Below are 27,686 nucleotides of genomic sequence, written 5' to 3'. Positions count from 1 at the left end.
TGGTAAAATGTGCAACCTGCAATTAACAATTTTTAAAGATTAAACTCGGATAGTTAAATTTTGACAACGAAGCAAATTGTTATCATCTTAGAAACTTCAGCCAAAAAACATACTCTATTTCACGCTCTGCTAAAAAAGATCTACTTTCTCCCCCTCCTATTTAGGCCACATTTCCCCTTGCAGAACATTCTATTTACCATATATTAATTCTTAGAACAGTAATAACTTACAGCTACAAAATCTGTGTTTGTGTTTCCAGTTTACAATTACTTTTGGTCAGCCAGTTGTTGAAAAACATGTGGAAACCCATTACCATACTTTAGAGTTTCCAAATCAAGCTATTGAGAAATTCAAAAATGTTTTCCCAATATTGAGTGCACGCTCTTTCCCTGTGGAAGCACACGCCACTTAACTAAGCCCTGGCAGCTTAGGTACGGATTGGCAACAACAAAGGATTAAGCGTCCCAAGTGTGCATAATGGCACCTCTGGAATTTAACCAGTTAAAATCATAGAAGGTATTGGCACAGTGCACTGGTAAATTTCCCATTGCTTGCTCAGCCAGGACCGCCCTATCCATTAGGGCACTAGCTTGCAGTATTATGTGAAAAATGGGAAGAATCCAAGACCCAGCAACAAGTTAATGAGCCAGCCTGGCTGTATCATCAATAGTGCCTACATTGCTGAAGTCTTGTCTTGGTATCCAAATACTGAATTTGTCATGAGAGTTGACTCGGTTCCAATCTTCCACTCTGGTGAGTCATCATGAAGCCAACACTACCTCAGGAGGATAGTTTGTGTACCTCTAATTTCTATTCTAAATAATGACTTCTGACGTAAAATACCAAAAGCAGAGCTATTGCGTTGAAGTCATTTACCATAAAATCTATAAATTACATTTGTAGAGTGCCACATCACATCAAAGTGCTTCACTCAATGAATTATTCTGTGAAATGCATTGGCTTAACGTAGGAAAACATGCGAGCAATTCTGTACCAACATCAATGAAATAAATGACCTGTCAATCTGTTTTTTTTTAAAGGCAGTATTGGTTGAGAGAAGAATATAGGTCAGAATACTAGGAGAATCCTACTCTTCAAGTCATGCCAGAGGATCTTTAACACCCATGTGAACCATTCATGCAAAGGAGGGCACCGCCAATAATGTAGCACTGCAGCGTCAGCCTAGATTATGAGTTCATACCCTTGTATATACTATGCATAACTAATTTTAATGCCAGTTTCTTGGCAAGTCTTGGGAGATCAAAAGCTTAATTTGATAACCAAGGAGCACAGCAGTAGCTTTTGTTGCTCTGGTAATTATTGCAGTAAACTCTGCCATCCTTACACGGGACGTGAGCAGACAAAATAATGGAGACACCGGAATATGCTTTCAGGAATTGGCACGGCTGGTAGATCATGTGGCTTGACATATGCTGAAGACCTAACCATGCTAACCATACACTTTTGGGGATGGAAACTGCTCATTACCTTAAATATAAAACCAGCAAATGTTTTAATCAAAAAACAATCAAACTACTGAGCAGTAGTACATTTTTCAAAATTTAAAGACTCACTTCTGAACCTCCATCGAAAAGGCACTTCATTCATAAACATGAAATTAGCAAAATAAAAGGGCTTACTCTTGGTAACAAAATCCTTATAGTACTAGAATACTAGATTTTACACTCAGAAAATTACAGCTAATAACTTAAACTAGTAATAGAAAATTCTTGTATATAAAATAATTTCTTAAAGACACAGTTGTTTAGTAAACTTGGTTGTAATTATACACCTTTAGTCTGTCACAGCTTCTAAAAATATGATGCAACAGCTTTTCTATAAACACAATGGTTTTCCTAACCTCAAGACAAGAGTTATAGTTGTACAAATGGATTTTATATCAGAATGCTAACTCTCATGTCAGTTACCTGCTCATTTTGGTGTAGTTTCTTTGCCCTTTTGACCAGTGTGTCCTTACTACATGGTAAGAAGGATGCCAGGTGTGCATAAACCCCAGAGCGAGCCTGACTATTCAATTCACGGGATTGTAGCTCAATACTGAAAACATAAACACATCACAATAGATTCAGAGTGCACAGCAAGAACTTTCCAGATGGAGCAGCAATGATTGAAACTAAAAATACTGAAATTCCTTCTCTAATAAAATCTCCCATTTATGCAACCACACTACATATAAGCATCGAGAGATCATTTCATTTTAAGGACAGTAGTTGTAACAGTACCAAGGGAGAGACTGAAAACTTACCTGCTCATCTCTGGATTTCAAACTAGCATTCCTCTCCACTAAGTACTTGGATGGCAAGAAACCAGTATTGCCATCCCATCAATCTCTTGTGATATGCATCATGAAACACGTGTAAGTAATAATAAAGGTTATACATTGTTGTGCTCTGTTGATACCATTTCTGTAAGTAGTGTGAGGAATGCGGTAAATTGTATAAATTAGCACCCCTGGCACAGAGCTTCACATGATGGAAATGCATATCGAGAATTCAGGTGGAGAAAGTAGCTGGCCCTGTACAATTCTTCAACCACTAAAATGAACGGATAGGAAATCGTACGGAACACACCGACCTTCACGTCCACATTCCCACCATGCACTCCTGCTGCACAAAGATTTGTGCTAATTCATAAAATTTGTCCTATGTTATAATAAACAGGATTAATTTGAAAAGATTTTTTCTGTGAAAATAAATTGTATATATCAAGACAATTTAACCTGGCAGTAGGGATATAAAATTATTGGATAGTAGCTTTGGTTTGTGCAACAGTGAAAAACAGTCTAATTGTTTGGCTGGACACTTGAGCATTTAGATATTTTGACATGAGAGCCTTTATTCACTAGTCATTCCAACTGGTCTGACCACACACACATTCAAACTCAATATACAACAAATAGATCTTCTAGACTGGGCACAATATAACCTTTTGCTTTTTGTTATTTAAAGTTAAAACATTGTTTTCTTTTCAGAAAATGCTAATTTCTAAACTTGCACAATGATTAATTCCAAACTCCCTGCAGATTCTTATAAGCCTCAAGTTAAGCAATACTGTAAAATAATTCACTATCTTCAAATTGTCCATTCTGTCTAATTTTTTTGCTCAACTTGATTCAATTTGCACAAGAACTATTTAAGCTTTATTTCTACAGATGGGAAACTTAATGTTTTTGATCATTTTGAAATACAGCCAAGGTTCATTGCTTTACAAAAAATGGGAGATTGGATAATACTTACTTTAGCAGAATATTATTGATATCTTGTGTGAAGAATTTCTGCTTCCCCTCTCCTTCTGAGGCTTTGGCAGCCTACAAGACAAGAATATCATCAGCTTTTTTTCGTAACTTCAGGTCCCTTCTAAAGCCTACTTTAACTGGATTAAAGAGCTGCAGTTTCTGATGATCTTCAGCACCAGTTTGTCAAATACAAAACTGAATGGCAACCAAGTACTACAGAAGAAAAAAAACAGTTCAATTCAGTAGCCTTCTGGCCACTTCGCTTTTAAAAATAATCTTAAAAGATATCAACCAAGTTTGAAAAATATATCTATAATGATCAATGCTGATAAGAGTTAACATCTTGTTATGCACGTTAACATTGAGTGACTCTAAAAATTATCAGTTATAAAGAACTCATCCACTTTCACAACATATTCTGGCTTAATTATTTGAACTTTAGAGCCAATGTTTTATAAATTTAGAAATTATCAATTGCAAGTGAAGTCATGAAAGCACATCGCAAGCATTCCTGGACAGTTGGATCCATCAGTGAACCAGGTAAAAACATTAATACACTGGATTCCTGACATTGTCCATTTCAGTTTACCAGTCACAAACTCGTCACACACGTAAATTCAAAGGAATTCTTTCACTCCAATGCAAAGCTATTTTCCTCTGAGAAATAAATCAAAGCAAAGCATTTTGAAAGAAAATTTGCATAACACATGCCAGCCAGTTTTTCAGTGGCTACTACAATTCTCTGCAAACTTTAAGTGACATTTCCTTCCACTTTAGGCACTCTGAATACAAACATGGCCTCAGACGTTGTATCTTGACTTTGTTTTCCTGCCCCATGGGGCATATTTTACCTCTTCGCTCTGCAGTTTAGTCACCGTTCCCCGAGCTTTCTTTCTCTGATCGAGAAAAAAAAAGCACCTCTTTAAGAAGTTCATTCTCAGGATTCCTGATTATCTTTGTTCTGCAATTTTTTTCTATTTTTTCCCCTCTTGTCTCCGATCCTTTTCCTGCATTATCAGTATTTTAATGTTTGCAATATAAGCTTTATAGGGTAATTGTTTAGTTATAAAATACATATGTAAAAGAAAATTTTGATAACTTGTTTTGACAAGACTAATTTGTATTCTTCTGGTCAAGCAGAGTTAGAGTGGAGGATAATGGAATCAGTTAGAGGATATGGAGGGCAGTATTCATTTCAAGAGGGTGAAAGGATAACTGGACCAAGGGTGGGGCGGATGCAGAGAAATAGATGGGAGATTGGAGGGAAGGAAAGGACGGAGGTGGACGAGGGTAGGGAGTGAGGAAGGAGAGAGAGAAGAGGTCAAATAATTGCTGGGGTTGGGGGGGGGGGGGGGAAGGGCGCAGGGAACACGTTGCGTGGCTTGCGCTACGATAGCACTTCGATTTATTTACGATACTGGTGCAGTACCTTTGGAATCCTAAGACCACTCTCCGTTATGTAATAGATTCAGGCAGCAGAGTATAAAATGCGCAAGAGGAATTATTAAGAATAATCTCTGTGTCTCCTGCCTCATTAACTTTGGCAAAGCTGTATTAGCCCAAACCCAGCATCCAACTTACCACAGTAAATTTGCCCTCCAAGTTTGTCCTGGCATAAAGTAAACTTGAGTATGGGATAGACTTCATATTGAAACAATTTGGAGTCGAATCATTAGAAGTAATACCCAGCTTTGCTGTTACATGTGGCCCATTCTGTTCACCACTTCCATTCCCTTCCAGCCACTATATCAATATACAACATTGTATATGCCATAAAACTGACTCCTTTCAGTGACAGAATTGCCTTGTTGAGAACCATTCGTGTAAACAGACCTGTTCCACTCAATCCACCTATGTAGATTCACTCGTTGAGCACTGATCAAGCATTGCAAACCCAAAGGAATTTTACTTTAAAGATTGCACCAAGTGCTCATGAGGGCATTTGAAAATGATAAATACAGATTGAATGAGTTGGATAGTCCTGCAGGTAGGGCCAAAAGTTATAGGGTGGCCTCAAAGGTTATACAGGATGGGGAGCTGGGAGGGGAAGAAAAAAAATATACCCTTTCCAATAAATTCCACTTTAACCGCTGGGTAAGGGGATCACATTAAAGCAACCTTTCTCAGCGATAGTTTGCACATATATTCAGTCTCTAACGAGACCAATCTTGGGATCTTTTACACATTTAGTACCTAAACAAGCATAGGGACATAAAAAGAAACTAAGGTTCTATGATCAGATTCTGAAGAGAATGAACACCCTGATGCCTTTGACAATGTGCAGATGTGTTATGTGAGCATTCCTTGTCATATACCACCCTTGTGCATGTAAATAATTATTTGCCGAGAGTTCTGCTAATCCGTAATGTTGTTACCTTCTTCATTAAGGTATAACATCTTCACTTAGTCCACACAAGGAAAAGAAAGAATAGAAAGTATAGCTAATCTCACTCAAATGCTGCTTCTGATTCCAGATGATACACACATTAAACAAGTCTGAATGTCTTACTTGTGTTTATCTTTCCCTATGCCCATTTGTAAAGTGCCATAAAACATTCCTTATGTTAAAGGTGCTATATAAATCCACGTTGCAGTTGCTAGGCATGAAAAGATTGATCGCTTTACAAAAGCTGTGGTAAAAGCAGGTTGAAAATAGTAATTGTTTATGGTATCAAAGCCACAGAAGACTCAGTGGTACTTGAGGAGGTGATGGTTGGTACAGTTTGTTCTCACTGTCAGCTCGATCACACAGACAAATTTTCCCACCCAGCAGCTTCAGGTGATACATAGAAAAATAGTTTCAATTGGATTGTTAGCTCATATACGTGGAATGAATTCGACATGTCACCTTTATAATAAAAACATGTCACATTCTCACTGGTCACCTATGCCTTATCAACAACAGGAATGAGTGGAAGCTCTATTGCCATCCTGCAATTTGGGCAACTTTGTAACACAAAACCAGGCCCTTAAACACCAATTCATCACCTCCCTACCACAACCAAAATGTGGAAGTCTTGCTTCAACAGGTAATATGGTGCAGAGCAACTCAGTTTTCTGACTAGAGGCCCACATTTTAAGATTTGGGAAGTGGGGGGAGGGGTGGGGAAGAGAGGGAAGATGTGCCTAATGTGGGACATGAAAAAATATTATTAAACCATCACTTTATTCAGTTTTACTTTCTGATCCCTGACCTCCGGGAAGAATACAGCAATAGCACCCTTCATACAGTCCATTTGAACTTCCGGCCCTAATATCACATTTGACCCGAGCCCCGGCAATCTAGCCCTCAAAGCCTAGGCAACTCAACCCTACTGCTTACTGATTGGTTTGGCCTGTATGAATTTTGTGGGCCTGGAGATTTAGAAAGAGCAATTTTTGTGGTGTTGCCTCATTGGTGGATAAATCCTAATCGGAACACCAAGAGTTAGTATCAGGAGCTTGAGATATAGTTAATGGGAACATTCATTTAAATTTTACATGCGACCCTGTGGGTCCATGGTATGCACCCATGCAGCTTTTAAAGACAAAAGCTCGGACACTTTTGCATTAGCTTATCTTATACCTTTTGATTTCTTTATCTTCTTGGGTTAGTTGTTTTCCCTGGGTCTTACCTGTGTCAGTTCTTTAATACGTTTTTCTAGTAGCGCTGGAAGTCCTTCAGGCAACGTGGGAACCTGCTTTGGTATTTGTCCCACTGTTGAGTACTGTAACACAGGCAGAGGATCGCTGCCGTCATCAAAATCGTTAAGGGGACTCCCTGGAGGAGAGTCGTTCAGAAGACGTTCTAGATCTATTTCTAGGTCTACAGTGCTGGCCACTTGCAGAAGATCACTGTCATTAGCAGATCCAATAAGTGAAAATAGAGGGTCCGAAACATTAATGTTTATTGAGCTGGTGTCAGTTTCGTGAGGGGTGCCAGCTACAGTTTGTGAGATGGGCAAGCTCTTCTGGTCCTCTTGTTTCTTCAAGGCTTCTTTCTCCTTCTCAAATTTTTTTAACATCTCTCTCACACCTAAGGCCCCCATGTATTTTTTCTTTTTCTTTTTTTCTTCTTTATGGACATTCAGTGGCATAAACCTACTGATTACAAAAACATCATAGATCAGTGATGAGAAAAAAAAATAAAAGGACGCCCAGAATGAGATCAGTATGTTTAAACTAAGATCTCCACATTCTCGAGTTCATTGATAGGAGGACCAGAGTACTTTCATCAAATAAAATATTCATCAGTTAAGGGTCCATAAATTTATACAATACAAACATAACTTTACCTGAAGCTTTTAAAAAGAACATGTGCATCTTTAGGATAACCAAAATAGAAAGTCTACTTTTGCAGCACTTATAACAGAAGCCCCCGTGAGACAGGCTTGACTTTCATTCAAGTAGCTTGAAATTTTAAATATAATGGCCCTTAAATTCTGTAGAGGGCTTCTCTCGTCCCCTGCCAGAACTTTGGCAGGAGACCAGCAGAAACAGCTGTTTACATGTTTCTCTGGAGGTTCCACCAATCTCCCGCTGAAGTTATGGCCGGAGACTGGGAGATCTCCTATGGAATTTCAGGGCCTTGTCTCTTGAAATCTTTAGAAGTAACAATTCCTTCTAAGTGTTTCTGCATATAAAAATAAGATTCAGTATTTAGTTATAGCATGAGTTCAGGAATATTTCAACACTCTTACCCAAATAAAATATGGCCATTGTTTCCCCTGACCCCAGTTCTTTAAAATAAGATGCATTTTGGTGTATTGGGTGACTCAAAGGGTTTTGAACCTTCTCCTTTCACCGCTGGGGCCTCCCTCAAACACACCCTGCACCGATGGAATGAAAGTTTTTCATTTTTTACTCAAAACTATACAAAATATTAGGTGGGCACTCAGAACTTAGTACCTAATTAAATGTCACACTTTAAAAGATAAGATTATAGACTGAATTTTCTCTTTTTTTTCCAGGAACAGTTTTGAAGACAGAGTGGTTTGGAATTGTGACCAATTGAGTTGGAACTGGAAATGACGCAGTGGTGACAAAAAGAGCAGAACGTTTTGTGATTAAGATGCCACCTTACTGTGTCCAGTTTATAAAACAGATACATTTACACAAACTAACGGTTATTTAAGGTAGAGCAGCTGCTTTCTCAGCAACCATATTAACTCTAAGAACAGCCAAGAAGCTACACCCAGAGAGTGACTTAGAAAGGGCAGGTCAATGTTCTTTTGAAAATGTACATTACAATTACCAGAATTTTTGACATTCCTATAATACAAACCATTTTACATTGAAAATTTACCCCAAAATCAATTATACGTGACTCCACATTACACAGGAAAAATCTTAGCCAGGAAAAAGAATGTATTCTGTGGGCACATATTACATATAACAAGTGATTATGCTAACACTACTCTAGTTTCTAAAAAGAAAACTTCCTCCATTCCAAAAAGAAAGTTTATTTTTGAGGGCAAGACTCCTTTTTAAAAGAAATTCCATCCATACCATGCACCAACTCTGGGTAACAAAAAATGGACAAGCAACCTGCTAAGAGCTGCACAAAAGAGCATTGGTGGGACTTGCCCAATTTCTCATATCTCCCCATAGGTCATAACTGACCTCTGCTTGTGACTGAGATCCAGTATGTAGATGTTTACGAACTAGCATCCTAACACTTAATGGCACAGAATATTGGGGCTAAAAGTATACGGTGTCATCCTTAGTGTTTATATTTGAACAATTATGGAATTAAACCATAATAGTCAATCCCACTTTCCTTCATCCTGTCTCCAGGTTTGGGAGAGTGACAGGAAAGAACATCAATCATTTTACTTTAGCACGACTACAGCAAAGTAAAAGGTTGGCACTTCCAATTTCAATACAGAAGCACTTATATTGGTATGTTGCTTCTCTGGCTTGAATAGATCCTTAAAACCCCACGTGACTTACCCAGCCTGTTTGGAAATTTTAGATTTTTGAGATTTCTTCTCTTTCTCATGTCCATCTTCTTTTCTTCTTTTCTTTATCTTTTCATTTCCTTCTTTTAATTTCCGTTTCTTTTAAAATCAAAAGGAATATTAGAACTAAACTAAGGCAACAGTAGAGTTATCAAACTTAACCCAAAATGCATTATATCTTTGAAATCCATCTGAATTGTTCTTTGTAATGCATGCAAATGGCATTTGTGGAGGTGTCTTATACAATTTTCAACTAGGTTTTAAATAAATCATTAGTGTAAGATATTCATCTGGTTTAGATTGAAGTGATTTTGGATAGTATACCTCATACATAGATATTGCACATACCATATATAAAATATTAACTCATATATAGATTTTACTTTAACCTTTATACCACTGACTGATCCAGAGAAACTCCTGTCTCTTTGGGCAAATTGGTTCTATAAATTTTCAGCTGGTGTGCTATGATGGTAAAAGAAACACTAAAGCTATATTACAGAAACAAAGTTCCTAAATCAGAAGTAGCTGTTCCACTGTCATGTAATCATCCTAAAATAATAAAAGTACAATTTCACACCATGAAAAATAACAAATAATCCAATATATAAAAAGTTCCCATGCCATTGTTTATTGCTCTGGTCCCTCTGTCTGATGTATGTGTGTATAACACACACACTATAGATATTATATATATTTATTTATTTTTACTTTTTCTGCCTAATCTGATCTATCCTATCGTTTCTAAGCATTTGCTCCTAAATAATTTAAAACCATCTAAATACATGCTTTCTTCTTTTTTCCCTATATTGGGAGGTGAGAAAAAGTTTGGAAAAAAACTCATTATAAAATGACCATTAAAGCCATAGAAAGTGTATAGTGTAGATTCACCAGCATGATGCCAGGAATGGGAAACTACACTTATGAGGTGAGACCTGAGACACTGGGACTATTTTCACTGGAACAGTGAAATCTAAGTGGAGATTTAATAGAAGTTTTAAAAATTATAAAGGGTTTTGATAGAGAAAATAACGAAGGATGTCATCTGGTTGGGGAATCGGTGATAAGAAGGTCATCAATTTAAAATGATCACTAAGAAAGTGAGGAATGAGTTCAGGAGAAATTTATTTATGTAGAAGTTTGTTGCAGCATGGAATGCTTTACCAATGAACTAGCTGAAGTAGAGACCACTGCATCTTTTAAAGGAAAACTTTCACCACCTCAGGACGCCCCAAGGCACTCTACAGCCAATGAAGTACTTTCTTTAGTGTAGTCATTGTTGTAATGTAGGAAATGTGGCAGCCTAATTTACGTACAGCAAGCTCCCACAAACAGCAACGAAACAATGACCAGATAACCTCCCTGAGTACTGCATTGAAGTGTCAGCCTAGATTTTGTACTCAAGTCTCTGGAGTGGGACTTGAACCCATGACCCTCTGATTCAGAGGCAAGAGTGCTACCACTGAGCCAAGGCTGACTCTTAATATATATTAAATATGCTCTTAAATATTTGAAACAGAAAACATAAGGGGCCCTGAGAAGATTGTGGACACTCGGATTATTTTTGAATTGCTCCAGCAAAGAGGATAACAGACATAATGGGCACAATGACCTCCTTCTGTGTTGTAAACTTCTATAGTTCTATTTATTGAAATACTTAAACAATTGCTTTTAAAAAGGAAGAATATCAAAGGATATGGGGAGAGGCCAGAGAAATGTGTTTAGAGTAAATGGCACCAGCTGAAGAGATAACGTAGACGTGGTGGGCCAAACATCCTTTTTCGGTGCAGTAATTTATATGATTCGACGATCATAAGCCAATATTGATCAAATAAAATTCTGTTTGAAAATCTGGCAGTTTTTCTCTTGACAAATGTCAAATTGGACCTAGTAAGAAATCCAAAAGGTGCTGAAGTATCACAACCAAACTACTGTAGAAGATACAGCATTTAGCAATTTAGTTTTTTCTCACCTTTGGAGACTTCATCTTTTTCTTGTCCTTTACAAAGTCTTCATCCCCATCTGATTCAGATGCTTGACGGAATTGCAATGTTCCACTATTGATGTAAAAGCCACCCAGCTTAGTGGTCAAGGAGGCTGGAACAAGTTCATCGTACTACAACACCACAAAGGAAGGAAGGCATTAGGTGGGATCATGAACTGACAGGATGCACTATTGAAATGATCTGTTCCCTGGGAAAAGACATGACTTATTTTATGACTGATTGACCAGGCTGATTACAAAAACATTACACTGCATATAGTGTGTATGCAGTAACTGCAGTACTACTGAGAATCTCTGATGAAATCACACACCATGACAATGAAACTAAAGCTCATGGAAATGTTAAAATGCAGAGATTGTTCTGCAGCCAGCAACATACTCCCAGCCAACTGTTATATAATATATATAAGACTGTGACATTTTTGGTTGGCTGTCTTACCAATTTGCAACTTCTACTTTGCTGCAGAGTTTTGCTGTTTGTTTCTGCTCCTTTAACTTTTTTCATATCTCCCTTTGCCAACTGTTGTCATTTTGTGACTGCAGATGGTGGTATATGCACTGTGATGGAAACCCTTCCCTTGTATTGTGATCAGGTGAAAAGAGAGTCAATGATATAGGGAAATGTGTTTTGTAGCAAGGTAGAAGGATATATATTTTATAATACATATGTAATGCCAAAACTATTGTCAGAAGATACACAAGCACTTTTAATCAGGAATTGTTATAGCATTTGTGGCAGGATTGGAGTTTTAAAAAAAATATAAAATATGTTCCCCTTTTAGTTATTACAGTAAAATAATAAAAAAAAGTTCCTTCCTAGTAAAAAAAAATCTGATGTTTAATTCCTGCCCAGCAGAGTACAGACATTTAGTTCTACAAACAGATGGGTTTTTTTCTTAACTAAATAGTGATGCCAAACAGTCAATGATTTGCAAATTTAGTACTGAGTGGACATTACTCTGTACTCTGCTAGCAGAGAATTTGAAAAACACTCATCTTTTGTCAGAGTGGCATCCAGAGCCAAGAAGATACCAATCCCTGTTGACTTCTTGGAGCAATGTGATAAAATGAAGCATTTTTGTCCAAGACTTAGCTCAGTATTGGCTTTTTTAATTCTGTCCCAGTAGATAAGGGATTAAAAACCAGCTTTATTCACAAAAGAATACTCCAGCTCATTTTGTTGAAATAATTAGTTGGTCTGTCTGAAAAACAGGAGCTTATGGGAAGGGAGCCAAGCCATTCAATTGAAATATTAACATTCTGTGAGATTTGTTCAATGAGTAGCAGCTCTTTTTGAATTTAACAGATAGTTATTTAAATTCTGGTAATTATGAAGCAAAGTCCATCACGCCTTTTGAAAGGGAATTAGTTTCTTGAAACAGAATTATTAAAGGATATGGATGGTGAGCAAGAGATGGAATTTGACTAGATGGCTTATGAGGAGAAAAACACTGGCACAGACTTGATGGGCCAAAAGGCCTGTTTCTCTACTTGAATATTCTCATGCTTCTGTATGCCTTCCTTCAAAATCACCCCTATTGCCTATTTTAGCCAAAAAATTAGAGCACTGCCATGGGAACCACAAATGCTTGAATGATGTGTTTGAAGGCTTTGTTTAATTCTTTTTCCAGCATTGTCCTGGGCCTTTACAAATGTTACATATTGAAACTGTTGATTGGTTTCTTGAGCCATCTCCTGAGACTTCCAGAAGAAAGTCACCATTTTCATCCCTCCCCATTACTGGTATCCTATAATGCAATGCCTTTTCTCAATATTAATTTTCATCTGCAACACTCGATCAGTATTTGTCAACATTACAAACTCAGGAATTATAATTTATTTACTGCTTTTTCCACTCAAGAACTTACCACCTTATTCCAAATATCTCTTACTCTGCAATAAGGAAGTTCACTGCAGGACCCAAGCATAACTAATACACTAACAACCAGTGTTATTCAGCTGAGATTGTGGGCCAAGCTCTGTTAATGACCCCCACAACCTCACTGCTCTAAAGGCGATCTTTCCTACAAATGAACCTTTCCTGATTCATGGTTTTTCTCCTAGGACTATCGAATGGCACTTTTTCCCTAAAAACAGAAGGCACTTGCTTTTCAGTGGTAATATGATTTGCATTTTCACGAGTATGCATCATTGATGCGAAAAAAAAAATTTCTAATCATCAATGGGAACTTTTCAGCGTGGACAGAAGTTACATGTTGGCGTTCTCCATAGATTGAGCTTGGAACTTGTTATTGTAATGATTTTGACAAGGATATCGAGATCAAATTCTCCATGTCCGCAGATGATACCAGAGCAAATATTGAGGAACAATATGACCAGATTCTTATAGGTAATCAAGCCAAAAGAGGGCATTTCAATGAGAAGTGTAAAATTTGTATGGAAACGAGGAACCAAAAAAGAGCAAGATAAGAGTATAAAAGATAAATTTATGAAACCTTCAGCTACATGCTTAGTTGCAGTAACAAATAAATATGGTGCTGGGTTACATGAGCGTAGCAATAGACTACAAATCAAGAGTTTATATTTTTGCTGCACAGAGGGCATAGACCTGTGCAACAAATTACCACAGAAACGTACCAAAGAGGAAGCAATTAGATGTACTTTGGTGACAGAAGAGACTGAGAGATAGGGTGTAGTTGGGGTTTATCTTTCAAAAAGGGAAACGCTTGTTGGCTTTTACCTTGTTCTTAAATATTCTTATATTATGATTTATAAGCCAAATCATAATTAAGCTACTGTCTTACAGCCAATCTTATAGAAATAAAAATAATTCTCAGTGAGGTTTTGAATATTCTGTTCATCACATTCAAAGCTTTTTACCCCTCCAGATGGGAGCATTTTTAAAAAAATAAACTGAACATGGAAAGCAGCCAGTGCAAACTATTACATCACATCACCATGCCACTGTGGTGTGGCAACTATAGAAATATGGGAAATATTTCTACAATTACCAACAACCAAGACTATGACAAACTGATTACACCACCCAAGGTTTCTTTACAGACCATTTATTCTTTTTTTAACCATCTACTCCTTCTAATCTGCAATTTCATAACACTATCAATACATACCAAAGTTCTTCCTCACCTAAATTCTTGGCATCATACAACATCATGTTTTTTTCACATGCAACTTCAATTCATTTAGGTTCAATGAATTGGATTGTCTCAGGCTCTTTCCATAATAATGAGAAATTATTTTGTATTTCAAGCAATATCATTTACTATACCATGCACAGAAAATGCCTAGCTGCCTACATGGGAAGACTGTTAAATGTATCACACAGATACAGAATGCACCTTGATGATACAAAGACTGAAAACTCTTCCAAGCACATTGCTTCACAACATATTTCACTCTAACTTATGCACAAAAACCACAAGGCAGTATCACAAAACTATTCAGATTTTGTAGCAAGAACCATAAAATCTGTTACACATTATTGGAAGCATTTATTTTAACTAGAGCAGGAGAAAAATGACATGCTTTCTGTGTATAAAATTCAGCATCTTCTACGTATTCTCACTGAGGATTGCACTGCATTTGTTTTGTTTCCTGAGGCGGGGGGGAGGGGGGCGGGGGAGAGGGCGTGGGGTGGGGGGAGGGAGAAGGCCTACTTGGGGGGGGCGGGGGGGGGAAACGGGGGAGAGGGAAGGCGGGCCGGGGTGGGGGGGGGGGGGCAGGGGGCCTGGGGGGGAATGAGGCGGCCTTGGGGGGGGGGGGGGGGGGGAAAAGAGACGAGGTGGCCTGGCGGCGGGGGGGGGGGGGGGGGAACGAGGCGGCCTGGGGGTGAGGGGGGGAGAAACGAGGCAGCCTGGGGGTGAGGGGGGGGGGGAGAAACAAGGCGGCCTGGGGAGGGAACGAGGAGGCCTGGGAAAACGAAGCAGCCAGGGGGGGGGGGGGGCGGCGGGGGGAACGAAGCGGCCTGGGGGGGGGGAAAAGAGGGGAGGCGGCCTGGCCGTGGGGGGGAGGGGAGAAGGGAGATGTTGCATTTATATAGTACCTTTCATTTCCTCAGGATGTCCTAAAGCGCTTCACAGGCAATTAATTACTTTTGAAGTGTTGTCACTGTTGCTTATGGACAATACTAGTTAATTGCTTTTACTTACAGCTTCTGAGTTATCTATAAATGGGTCAGTTTCATCGTATCCATAACCCATGTCGATAAGATCTTGGATACGATCCTTCCTACGCTTCTTTGGGCCCTAAAATGTAAAAACTATACATGAATAGACATCATTAATTGTAATGGTGTTACTTATTTATTCAATCTGTCTCTACTGCAGTTCCATGCAGCTAAGTTCTGAATGAGGTCCTGCTGCATCAACTTCAATCTCTTCACTCACTAGAAAGAACAAGCCTTTAGCTTAGTGTTAGCATTCCCGCCTCCGAATCAGAAGGTGCAGGGTTCGAACCACGCTCTAGTCCAAGTGAGTGGAGACCGGGGCTTAGACTCTGAGTTGTGAGTTGACATCTTGAGGGATACTCGCATTCTGTGGGTGTGGGTGCCCCCTCCCCCCAATGTATGCATTGTGGGAGCCCATAAAACCTTCCTGCTGTACAGGACTAACCGTTTTACCAGTTGGTATAAGATAGTTATGGCCATGGAAGGAGCATTCACATCACAGCTTGTTAATCAGCCTGCGAATCTTTCCACTACTTCATGCCATTCTCCAAGAGAAGAATCTGAAGATATGAGAACAACTCGAGAACAAACAACTGGCAGAAGGGTCCAACAAGTTTAGAATTAACCTTGGAACTGAATTGCCTCCAGCAACAGATGAAGTTCATGGTTAAATATATTGATTTCTGCCCTTAATAAAATTTGCTGCTGCTATGTTTATGCCACTTTTATTTGGGAGGAGTTGAATTTCTAACAGTTAACTTCATAATAACAATTAATTATTGGGACTTACTGCTCTTTTGGTTAGTTGTTTTGAGAGAGTGATTAAAGAGTAAATGTGTTTTCTGCTACTAACTGACATTCTTGTTACACTTGCAGTGCACCACAACCAGTGTTTGTCAACAGGTTATTGACCCAAATTTGCATTTCAAACAAGACAAGTTTCAGAGTTTTTCTTGAAATATTTATTACAGTAGGCACTGAACTCTGTGGGAGCTTACCACGATGGGCAGCTGTTGCATGCTCCAAGAAAAGGAGTTGCTGTACTTTTGGTGCAGTCAAGTGGCAGTTGATAAATTCAGAGCAGTGGCGGGCTGACCGATGTGCACATTGCAAAGTGGAAGAAACATATGTCTTTTTATTATAGTAACATGAATCTTCAAAAAGTGGATGTAGTAAAGATTAAATAACTGCACCTGCCATAGTGTTGGTAGGAGGGAAGACAGTTTAAAAGGCTGTTGACAAGGAATATGCATGTGTGTCCATCATGGGACCTTGAAAGTCAAACATACCAGTTTCAAAAATAATCCACCGCAAATGAAAAATAAATATTCGTTCCCCATTGTGGTATAAATCCATTTAATTTTGTCCATTGTATTTTCCACAATCACTGAGTTCACCATTATCCACTGCTTCAAATGAAATACAGTCCGTGCAGGGAAGAAGCCTATGCAAGCACCTTATAATCTGATGAGAACTTGATCTTTATTATGAATCTCCACTTCCACTGAAGTGTCTGTTGGGGTGAAGAGAGATTCTGAAACCAATCCAATTTGATATGTAATTTTTAGATAGCAACATGCCCAATATTTGCAAACAGGTCTAGTTGTGCAGCATTGCAGATTTAACCATTATTTTTATAAAGTTTTGCATCAGGTAGTTTAGAGCACAAATTATCAAAATTACAGTAAAAGTACCTGGATGGAACTTATTTTACAAAATAGAAGAGCAGCAAAATAACCTTTTGTATTAACTGGTTACCTCATCTGTTTGCTAATATAGATTGAAAAGAGATGTGAGCTTTACTAATGAAACAATGAATAAGCATGACTCACATATTTTTCTTCAAATTTCTTAGCCAGAGTCTCAATTTTCTGTTCTTCTCTTCTGTCATCATTAAAAGGATCATCAAAATGTTTAGCTGCATCTTTCTACAAATAAAAAAAATCAAAATCAACACCATGTACAGAACAGAAAAATAAGAGTTGTCAGGTTACCTTATAGGATAAGGAATTTTTCAATTTCTGTTCTCCTCAGGTTCCCCCATACTTCACACCATTCCTTAGTGAGTGGACAAGTATGCTGTTCCGTGTCTAATGCTGCTCTAGAACCTGCCACAAGGAGGTGCATGTAGAAAACCAAACAGTAACATTTTGCTGCGGATGCTGGAAATCAAATAAAAACAGAAAATGCTGGAAATGCTCAGCAAGTGAGGCAGCATCTGTGGAGCAAGAAATAGAGTTAACGTTTCAGGTGGAAGACCTTTTGTCAGAACTGGAAGATGTTAAAGAGTTAAAGTTTTTAAGCCAGTACCGAGCCAATGAAAGGGGTGGGGGGGGGGGGGGCGGGAGAACAAAAGGGAAGGTCTGTGATAGAGTGGAGGGCAGTATAATTTTGCCATTGTTGGGCCTAACCTGCCAGTAAAAGGGAGATGCAACAAACAGCATCATGTTATTCACGTCGGATGACTGCATGGGCTTACTCTGAAACTTGGGAGCACTTTGTACATGGACTGCATTGTGTGTCATGTACACACCAGTGCATCCATCGAGGTGCTACAAGTTTCAAAGCAAGGTGGAGCACGCACCTTTAACTGGGATAATAGTATTGCTACATACTATACCTACCTACCAGCTTACTGCCAACCAACCCAAGGTGTCAGATTTATGGCAGTCGATTGTACAAAAGGCAGTTGGAAACAGGATTATAAGGCATTGTGCTGGCTCTCTATGTCACACAGAAACTGTAACATTGCTTTGTCAACAGACCACCTGGGTAGGTTTCCATGGAAGCAACACAGAGATGAGTCTGTTTGGATTCGGTGGCTCTATGTTCAGATTTTCACTCCACCGTTACACCATTACATTCATAAGCCTGGCATAAAAATCCTAGTATAATGCACCAAACTGTCCAGACAAAATAAAGATAGACTAGATTATGACCAACAGCAGATGCACAATACACATACACTAAAAATCAAGAATTGCAGACTCCAAGATTCACAGAATTTCCACCTTCATCAAATGATGCCCCAAATTATGAGTATGCAAAATACATGATCAAGAATATAATCATTTTCAATCAGTCTGCAATACTCTTAATTTTGTTCTGAGAACATTAATTTCTAACAGCAGGGTAGCACAATGTGCAAGAACTACAGGCAAAGTTTATAACTTTGCAATTAATGTTATGAAAACGTACAATTGAACAGCTGTTTAAAAAAAAATCAGGAGCTTGGGGTATCAAATATCTGCACAGTATATTAAGAAAAAAGGTAACTCTTTTTCTGCTATGCATGCACTAGCTTCCTTGGAGAATCAGATTTGTTTATTTTGTAGGAAGAGGGGATAAGGTGGGAATCCAGTTACAGCACTACCCTATGCAGAAAGAAAAATAACTCTCCTGTACCTGGCAGTATAAGGTAAGATTCTATATACAATAAAAAAATGAGGGAGAAAAGAGAACAAAGTTTATTTTTTTCTTCCCTTCTATTTTAAGTCTACCTGTGCTGATCTAGTCCTCTGAAACTGCATAACACTGGTGAATGAAATGTAGATAGATACATTTGTGAAAGTTATCATAAGAAGAAACAAGTTACATTCAAAAATATAGAAACTCAACAAAAGAAAATTCAGGAATGGTTATAAGTACATTAAAAATTAAATATTTCATACTTCTCTATATAAACAAGATGGTACTACAGTATAGCAACATTAAAAGTTTGCAGGAATATACAGTAGTCAGGTACCAAATGAATCACTGCTTACCTATTCCTGTATGGTGTCTCAAGAACCAAATGCCAGGAACTAGAGGAGCCATGGAATATATGCACTGTGCAGATATGCCAGTTCATCACTTACAGGAGAAACAACTACCCAAACTGGGACTACTTCCAAAATGTTTTTAAGGTTCAATATTAAAGGTCAGAAGACCAGTTCAGCGGCTTGCAAAAGTCACTGATCCAATATAGACCTTTGTGTGAAAAGGGAGTACAACTGTAAAATGTTCTTAACTGTGGAACGCAATGAGCTAAGTCAGTGTTAAGAGTTGAGATCAATATGGCTTTATTTACAAGCCTCCATCTAATGGACCAGTATTCGGTTCAAGCCTTTCATGCTGCCAATCTTTCCCTCCGGAAGTCAAAACAACCAGATATTTATGTACATAGATTAAATTTATAATACAAAATATATATCTTAAATCAAACAGAAGGTAATATCAACTTGTTCCCTGTTTTTAAGTATTTGCATTTTTAATATCCTATGTATCAAGTGCTATTAACAGTTCACAAATCACATCCTTTTTCAGATTTCAGTCACTTTTTCTGAAGATTTTATACATTTATTATTTTAGCTCTTTTAATTACTGATTCTTTATGTTGCTTCCAAAACTCTCATACTTTTAGGTATCAGATTGCTGCTCAAAAATATATCTGTAATACCGAATAAATATAACACACGAATGTACGGAGCCGGACAATATTCCCAGAATATACACACACACACGCGCACACACACAATAATTAACTTTCCCATAAACTTGGTAATACAATCAGGTCCTGTCAAGTAATACAATAATAGGTATTCCGGATTCTACATCATAAAATTTATATATCCTCTTCTTCTACATCAAGCAATTATTACTTTCACTGACAAAAACGGCAGCACGAAACACCTACATAAAAACCATAGTTCAAAATATTCATTAAATATAGCCTGAATAATAACAAATATCAGCATGTGAATACAAGGCAGTAATGCAATGTCAGATTTCAAATGCCAAACAGAAATAGGGAGCTTCTTGACAATTCGTGACATCATCTGAGCCTCTCAACTGGGTTACTGTCTTGTAATTCATTTACAGATACCCATCATCTTCCACCTATACCCCGTCACTTTTATCAACTTTAACAAAAGTTTTCAGCACACTCATAACTCTCCAATGTTATAATTCATATTAAACATCCAACAAATCATAACTGAACAATTAGAGTATACAAAAGAAAGCTAGTTATTTCCTGCTGCTTTTTCTGACCTTGAAATAACCTGAGTAGGCTGGTGAGATAATGAGAGAAGCCAAGCAGCAGACATCCAGAGAAACTTTCAACAACAATCTCTAATTAATCTCAAGATTTATTTAGATCACCTTTCCATAGAGGCTACCTAATCAGTGGTCTTAAAGAGACAGGCCAGGTTAGCAGCTAACAACTAACACTGGCACAGCAACTTCAATGTAGAAAACTGTCCCATAGTGCATCACAGAAGAATAAGGTAAAAGAAGGTTGCCAAGCCAGAGAAAGAGAGATTAGGAAGGGTGGCCAAAAGCAGGAGAGCAAGGGGAAGAGGCAAAGGGGTTTGGGAGAGAATTCCATAGCATGGAGTCTAGGTAACTGAAGACATAACCACCAACGGTGGGGTGAAGGAAAGGGTAGAAGCACAAGAGGTCGGTGTCAGAGGAATAGAGAGCTGAAGGAAGTTACAGAAATGAGAGGGACTTGGCCATCAAAGTATTTAAACACAGGGATGAGAATTTTAAATTTGAAACATTGGCAGATAAGAAGCCAATGTAGGTCAGCAAGGACAAGGGTGATGGATGAACAGGACTTGGTGGTTAGCATACAGGCAGCAGAGTTTTGGATGAGCTGAAATTTATGGAGGGTAGAACATAGGAGGAGAGCAGAGGACTGATAGAACTTGGAGGTGGCAAAGGCATGGATGAGGTTTTCAATGGCAGATGGGATGAACATTACAACTTTGCACTCCATTAGCAACACCACAGGGATCATCCAGTTAAAACTAAATATTTGTAAGATTGCTTTATTTTTAGATTAGTGCACGAATACTAGCATAATTATCAAAGGGCTAAAGTGCAACTCCATACTATTTTAAACCACATTCATTACCACTGTTCAGGTCCCTGTAGGTTGGCTGTTACTATATAAGGCTCATTCAGTTTTGTTTTGAATATCAATCACCAGTCTTAGAATAGAGTCACAGGCCATTAATTTTTATAACACATTCTCCAGGGCTGTGAAAGCTTCTATTTATAGCGGGCATCTTTTTTACTCAGTTAGAGACCCAAGTATTAAGGTTGTTAATACTGCTAAAGAATGCAATTAGCGCCATCCAGTCAGTTTTGTCTAACTTTGATGGGAAACAATTTCCATTCTAGAACTTCAACATAAATTGTGCTATTTAGCTTTGAAAACTTTGCACACTGCAGGGGGAACTTTTCAAACAGGATGACTGGGCTGGCGGGGCATCAGTGTAGGGTCCAGACTGACAGGCAGAGGGGGGACCGACCAAGAAAAAGAAAAAGAGATTAATATCCTCTAAATCAAGCAATAACATGAGCAAAATTTCACTTTCAAAGTCATAATTCTGAGATTACTGTATCCACATAGCACATTTAGGAAACCCTGGGGTTTCAAACATCTTCATACCACTACTCATGTAACAGAAGGACAAACATGTCTCACGACCATTGAGAAAGATACAAAATTCTGCCCTGTTCTCCCAAACAAGAACACTTACATTCACAAACTTTAGAACTGAGATAAAAACCCTTTGTAGGATACAACTAATCTTGGCTTATAATGAAATTTTCATCTAATTTCCCTCACTGCAAACTCAATGATTCTTGACTACAAGGGGCTAAACGGAAAGCTATTAATCCATTTTTGCTAGATGTTCTTCTGCTTGTGTGAGCAGCATTTCCCAGGTTAGCAGAGTTTATCTAACATTCTGCTTGGTACCTCTGCTAACAATGTAGGTGAAATCAGTCACTCATCATGTAGGGGATCATGAGGAAAAAGATATGGCACAACATGCTGAAGCACAAAACACCACTGCTCAAATCACTGCAACATTTGACATTAAAAAAACAAAAGAATTACTTGAGCTCATGTTGTCATAGTGTTACACTGCAAATGATGGAAAACTGAACTTTTATTAAATAAAACACAGATCACATTTTTGACTCCTTTGGTCCGCAAGGGCACAGCCAAGAATAGAAGGGAACCACACACCTAGGCGGAAAAAAAGTTCCCCTTCAAATTAATTTCGGCTATTTTTGAATATCTCAAATGTTCACTTCAACATTTAACACTGATCCTAAGCAAAATTACGTGAGGCCATACAGCATCAAATGTCTAAACACCTACTTTGTATTCTCCACATAACCCCTATTTTTAATCAGAAAATCAAAAATGTACCAGGACTTTTGACTACAAAAATAAGTAAAGTATTTAACACTGCAGGTAAGTTGTAAGTTGCATCTCCACCAAACAAAGTGATCACAGAGTTCAACTGCACCAACTTATTAACAAATGCTTGTAAATTAATTGACAGGAATTAAATGTGCACTTTAATAAGATCCAGTTACTTATCTGCAGTAGGGAAGCTAGGATGGAAATGTTTTGATATTGGCAATAGTTCGAAGGACGATCCACCAAGTGACCTTATGCATGAGACAACTGCTGTTAACACGTTTGGATCTGGTACTACAGTAAATGACCTTGCAACAGGAATTCTATGTCAACTGCGCCAACTCAGCTGAATGTGCAATACTAGCCACTTACTTCAATGTATGCTGGGATGATATTGATGAGTCTGGGATCAATAGGTTCAACCCCTTTCGCCTCCCATCTATTCATAAGCCCGTTTGCCATTATTTTTCTGTCAAATACATCTCCAAAATGAAAATAGATTTGTATTCTGTGAATGAACAAGTGCTTTCAGATGTCAGCCCTTCAATTAAAACAATTTTGCCTGGCAGCATTTCATTCTACTGCACCCACAAAAATGATTTAATTTCAAGGCCGACAACTTCACTACATTATTCCCCATCAAAATGTTTTTGTTCTGTATATCAGGTAGAGACTTAATACAAAAATACAATCTAAGGTAGACACTTTTGGAGTTGCATTCAAGGATCTTCCAGCTAGCTACCTGTTAAGAATTAATTGGAGTTACCACTAATTCAAATAAGTCAAAGTACGCCAATTGTACAATATTTTCCCCCAGCAATGAGCGTTAATTTGGTTTTGTTTTTACAGTGAATCACCTGCAGAATGTATCTGTATTAGTGACTGCCACCAAGTCCACCAGACACAATTCAGTGCATTCAATAAGGCCTTCAAATATATCAGTAAACGAGAATTGTTAAAAGCGAGGCGAGACCCCTGAGAGGAGAGGATTATTAATCTGAAGAGGATGATCAAAAGGTAGCAGAGGTATTTAATAAGTACTTTGCATCAGTCTTCACTAAACAGAAGGATATAGAAGAGGAGGTGAATCATGAAGTGGTTGAGAGCGAGATGAACGATATTGTGATGGATAGAAGAAAAATTTTAGATAAGTTAGTTAAGCTAAGAGAAGATAAAGCGCCAGGGCTTGACGTGATATATCCTAAAGGAGCTGAGGAAGGAAACTGCCGAGGCCCATGAGATTATATTTCAGGATTCTTTTGAGTGTGGATGTGTGACGGAAGACTGGAGCGTGTCCAATGTAGCACCCATTTTTGAAAAGACAGAGCTAATCCGGGTAATTACAGCCAGTTAGTTTAACATCTGTGGCAAGAAAAGTTGGATGAAAGCTCCTCATATCTAGAGAAAGAAAAAATAGTTAGAAGTAGCCAGCACAGATTTCAAAATAGACAATTGTTCTTGACAAACCTCGCAGAATTCTTTGAGGAGGTAACAGACATGATAGATGGGGGAAATGCAGTGGATGTAGTATATATGGACTTTACAAAAGCCTTTGACAGGGTACCACATAGGACATTACTAGAGAAGATTAATGGGCATGGAATTAGAGGGCGGATAGCAAACCGGATTAAAAATTGGTTAGAAGGGAGAAAATCGAGACTAGGAGTTAAGAGCAGTTTTTCAGACTGGTTGGAAGTTGGTAGTGATGTTCCTGATGGTTCAGTTCTGGGGCCATTTCTGATCACTGTGTATATCAATGATTTGGATAACAGCCTATGGGGAGTGGTGTCAAAATTTACAGATGATACCAAAATAGGAGGTGTAGTTAATTCTTTAGAAGACCAAAGGAAACTGCAAAGGGTTGAATGGTTGGGGAAATGGTCTAAAAACTGGCAGATGGAATTCAATGTCAGTAAGTGTGAGGTGATGTACTTTGCTCAAAAAATAACATTAATTATACTCTGAATAGAAGTAGGCTCAGTGCTGTGGAAGTTGAAAGGGTCTTTTTTCATTAGAACAATGCAGATTATAGTGTAACATGCTAGGAATGTTTAAAATTATGAATTGTAAACAATTTTACAACACCAAGTTATAGTCCAGCAATTTTATTTTAAATTCACAAGCTTTCGGAGGCTTCCTCCTTCATCAGGTGAACGTTGTTGGAAATGAAATCCTCGAAATGAAATCGCATTTATAATTCACAGAACAATGCTTGGTGATTACAGACAGTTTGTTCTGTGAATTATAAATGCGATTTCATGGTGGTAACTCAGGTGAGGCAAAGCTAATTGGGGTCACCACTGCAGTCATGATTTATTGTGACGTACCTTAGAAAGTTTACTTTTTGCAATGAAAGAGGAAATAAGCATTGCAGTACTTGGAAGAGTTGCCTGAAATAATGGTAAACCTGACTTATTTTTTAACTTTTAGCTTGACAAGGTTTTTTTGAGATTTATAGATCCACAACATATGCAGAATCACAGATTGTCAGCAAAAAACAGCAATTAATCAGCATCTTCGATTGCAAATGCCAACAGTTGGTGGCAGTGATACTAAGGAGTGAAATATTGCTTACAAATCACATGCATCACATACGCTTTTTAAGTTACATGTTAAAAAAAGGCCTTTTATCACAAAATACAGAAGCTAATCTAAACCTAAACATTCAACGGGGGGTTGCAGTACTACAGACGGGTGAAGAAAATTATAAAGAATGTACGGCATAGAAACAGGCCATTCGGCTCAACAGGTCCATGCCAGTGTTTATGCTCCACACGAGCCTCCTCCCATCCTTCTTCATCTAATCCTATCAACATATCCTACTATTTCTTTCTCCCTCAAGTGTTTATCTAGCTTCCCCTTAAATGAAGTTAGATTTAACAAAAGGAGGAAATCCTAATAGAAGGAATGAAAACTTGTACTATTGATTATACTCCCAACTATATTGACAAGATACTGAATATTGATTTCTAAAATATTTGACATTATGCCTTGCACCAAATAATACCAAGATGAGTCATGAATGTTTCTATTTTTACTCTGTAAAAATTGCGTATGAGTAACTTTGGAAGGAAAAAAAACTGTTTAAATATTATGTTTATGCAGCTGATAAAGGCTATTAGATTTTCCTTTTTTTGAATTGTGATACACCCAGCTACACTCTTTGGGCAGAAATGTCTTCATCATTTTGGAAATCTTGCATTTACACTTATTTTCTCAATACCTGTGTGATTCTAACTAGTGTGACTTGTAACCAGAGTATTCAGGGCAAGAACCAAAAATGAGGAGGCACCAACATTTCTTCACCCCCAACCATTGCAACCAATTCTATGCCTTTATATGTTAATATCAACTTCTAGTAAACTTTCTAACATCTTTTTATGGGCAAAATGTTATATTTAGGGTTGAATACTTTGCACTGCAAATAGCATTAGTCTATACTATTGTTTGCATTGCTTCGCCATCTACAGCATGTCACTTGCACAGTGAAGTTCACTCTACTTGAGTCAAATAAGATGGGTGGGCACCAACCTCAAGCTGCGCGTACATTACAATTATAGCATTGGTGTGAAGCTTAGCAAGACTCCCAAGATGAAGTCTCTGATTGGGTCGAGAGGAAGGTCTCGCTTTGCTTTGCTTCTGTCAGATCAAGCTTGATTCTAGATTTCCACTACAATTTTACTGTCGTTGTAAAGCAAAATTGTGTAAATGTCGTCGCAGAAGCATGCCCCTTGTCTCAGTGTGACATCTCTATTTCCAACACCAGATATCTTTTGTTCCCTCTGATACTTTGGTTATACAGCACACTGAAAACTAGTTTCAGGTAGGCAAAACTTATTCCATTTTGTAATTCCTACAGCCAGATTCATCTCATCAACTTAGACAGGATTTGAACACAAGACAGCATTGAAATTTCCAGACCCTACCATTCCAACTGTATTTTATGTTGAGCAAAAGGATTTGACATCCATATTGTTTTGAATGGATGCATTTCACCAACAGTTATGGTAAAATTTAAAAATGATAATTAACAAAACAACCGTCAGAAAGAATTTCAGAACATCCAAACCGTGGTGTTATAGGGAGCATCCATTTGCCTGCTCAGAATTGAGTGGAAAATCAGCTAAAGCTATTCTATAATTGTAGCTAATAATTGAATAATAGAAATTTTTGTTGATATAGCTAGGGCTAAATGGATAGTACTAATCAGTTGCCGGCTGTCAAACTTTTTCCTATTGCATATGTACGTTAAGTTTTAAAAAAAGTATGGACGGATATCTTAAAGCTGTAACCTCGTTTTCCCATATTACTTAGCAATAGTTGCTTGATAATAATTTAGAAATATTATATTCAAGATCGAACTGCAGATTTTTTAATTGTTCATGATAACTCAAATCAGTATGTAAGCAATACTAAAACAATGTAGTTTTAGGATATAAAACCAGAAAATGCTGGAGAAGCTCAGCAAGTGAGGCAAATGGAGAAAGAACAGAGTTAACGTTTCAGGTCGAACACCTTTCGTCAGAACTGACGAAAAAAGGTCGTCTGAGGAAAGGTCTTCGACCTGAAACGTTAACTCTATTCTTTCTCCACAGATACTGCCTCACTTGCTGAGCTTCTCCAACATTTTCTGGTTTTATTTCAGATTTCCAGCATCCGCAGTATTTTGCTTTTGATGTAGTTTTATGATATTGGGCCTACCAAAGATCGAGGAGATCCCAGCATTTTAAATAACGCATAGTTAATGCAGAATATTAAAGTTATTATCTAATCTATTTAAATAGTGCTCTATATGCCGATCACTGTTTGAAATACAGCTTCAAGTCTCAAAATCAAGAATTAATGGGAGCTCAAAAAACTCAAAACGGGTACGACTACTGAATTATGGCTTCCCATTTAGGTCACATGTCAGCCAGATCGGTCTGTTTATTCCCATCTGTCTCTCTCTCTAAAGGAGAACACTGACTGAGCAGGATTAACATGTCGATGTAAACTCGTAACAACTAAGTAGAAAAAGATGAGCTAATTTTATGCACCGATCGAAGAACTCGAGAGAGAATTTCCACCTCTAAGTAACTGACTTCTTAAAATATATGTATATATTGTCTCCATATTAGCTGTTGCTGGGCTGGGGG

The 27,686-nt window shown here is 38.0% G+C and overlaps 1 protein-coding gene across 4 annotated transcripts in view; it reads right to left on the bottom strand.

Annotated features, from left to right (window-relative positions):
- The window catches only part of LOC137340679 (ubinuclein-1-like), a 55,891-nt gene that overhangs the window by 27,716 nt on the left and 489 nt on the right, over positions 1-27,686 (bottom strand). For 3 of the 4 annotated variants that reach the window (XR_010966854.1, XM_068003330.1, XM_068003333.1), the window contains exons 2-8: positions 17,180-17,275; positions 15,331-15,426; positions 11,168-11,311; positions 9,188-9,294; positions 6,871-7,339; positions 3,258-3,328; positions 1,929-2,058 (exon numbers count right to left, since the gene is read on the bottom strand). Coding sequence is in view for 3 of the 4 variants with exons in the window: in XM_068003330.1 (XP_067859431.1) it covers positions 1,929-2,058; positions 3,258-3,328; positions 6,871-7,339; positions 9,188-9,294; positions 11,168-11,311; positions 15,331-15,426; positions 17,180-17,275 (1,113 nt within the window). In the remaining variant the exon portion in view is untranslated. The remainder of the gene's footprint in view (positions 1-1,928; positions 2,059-3,257; positions 3,329-6,870; positions 7,340-9,187; positions 9,295-11,167; positions 11,312-15,330; positions 15,427-17,179; positions 17,276-27,686) is intronic. The other variant, XM_068003332.1, reaches the window with a different exon arrangement.

This window comes from Heptranchias perlo, chromosome 22, assembly GCF_035084215.1.
Source record: "Heptranchias perlo isolate sHepPer1 chromosome 22, sHepPer1.hap1, whole genome shotgun sequence".
NCBI lineage: Eukaryota > Metazoa > Chordata > Chondrichthyes > Hexanchiformes > Hexanchidae > Heptranchias > Heptranchias perlo.
Note: the sequence above shows the minus strand (reverse complement) of the source record. Positions and strands in the feature narration are given on the sequence as shown.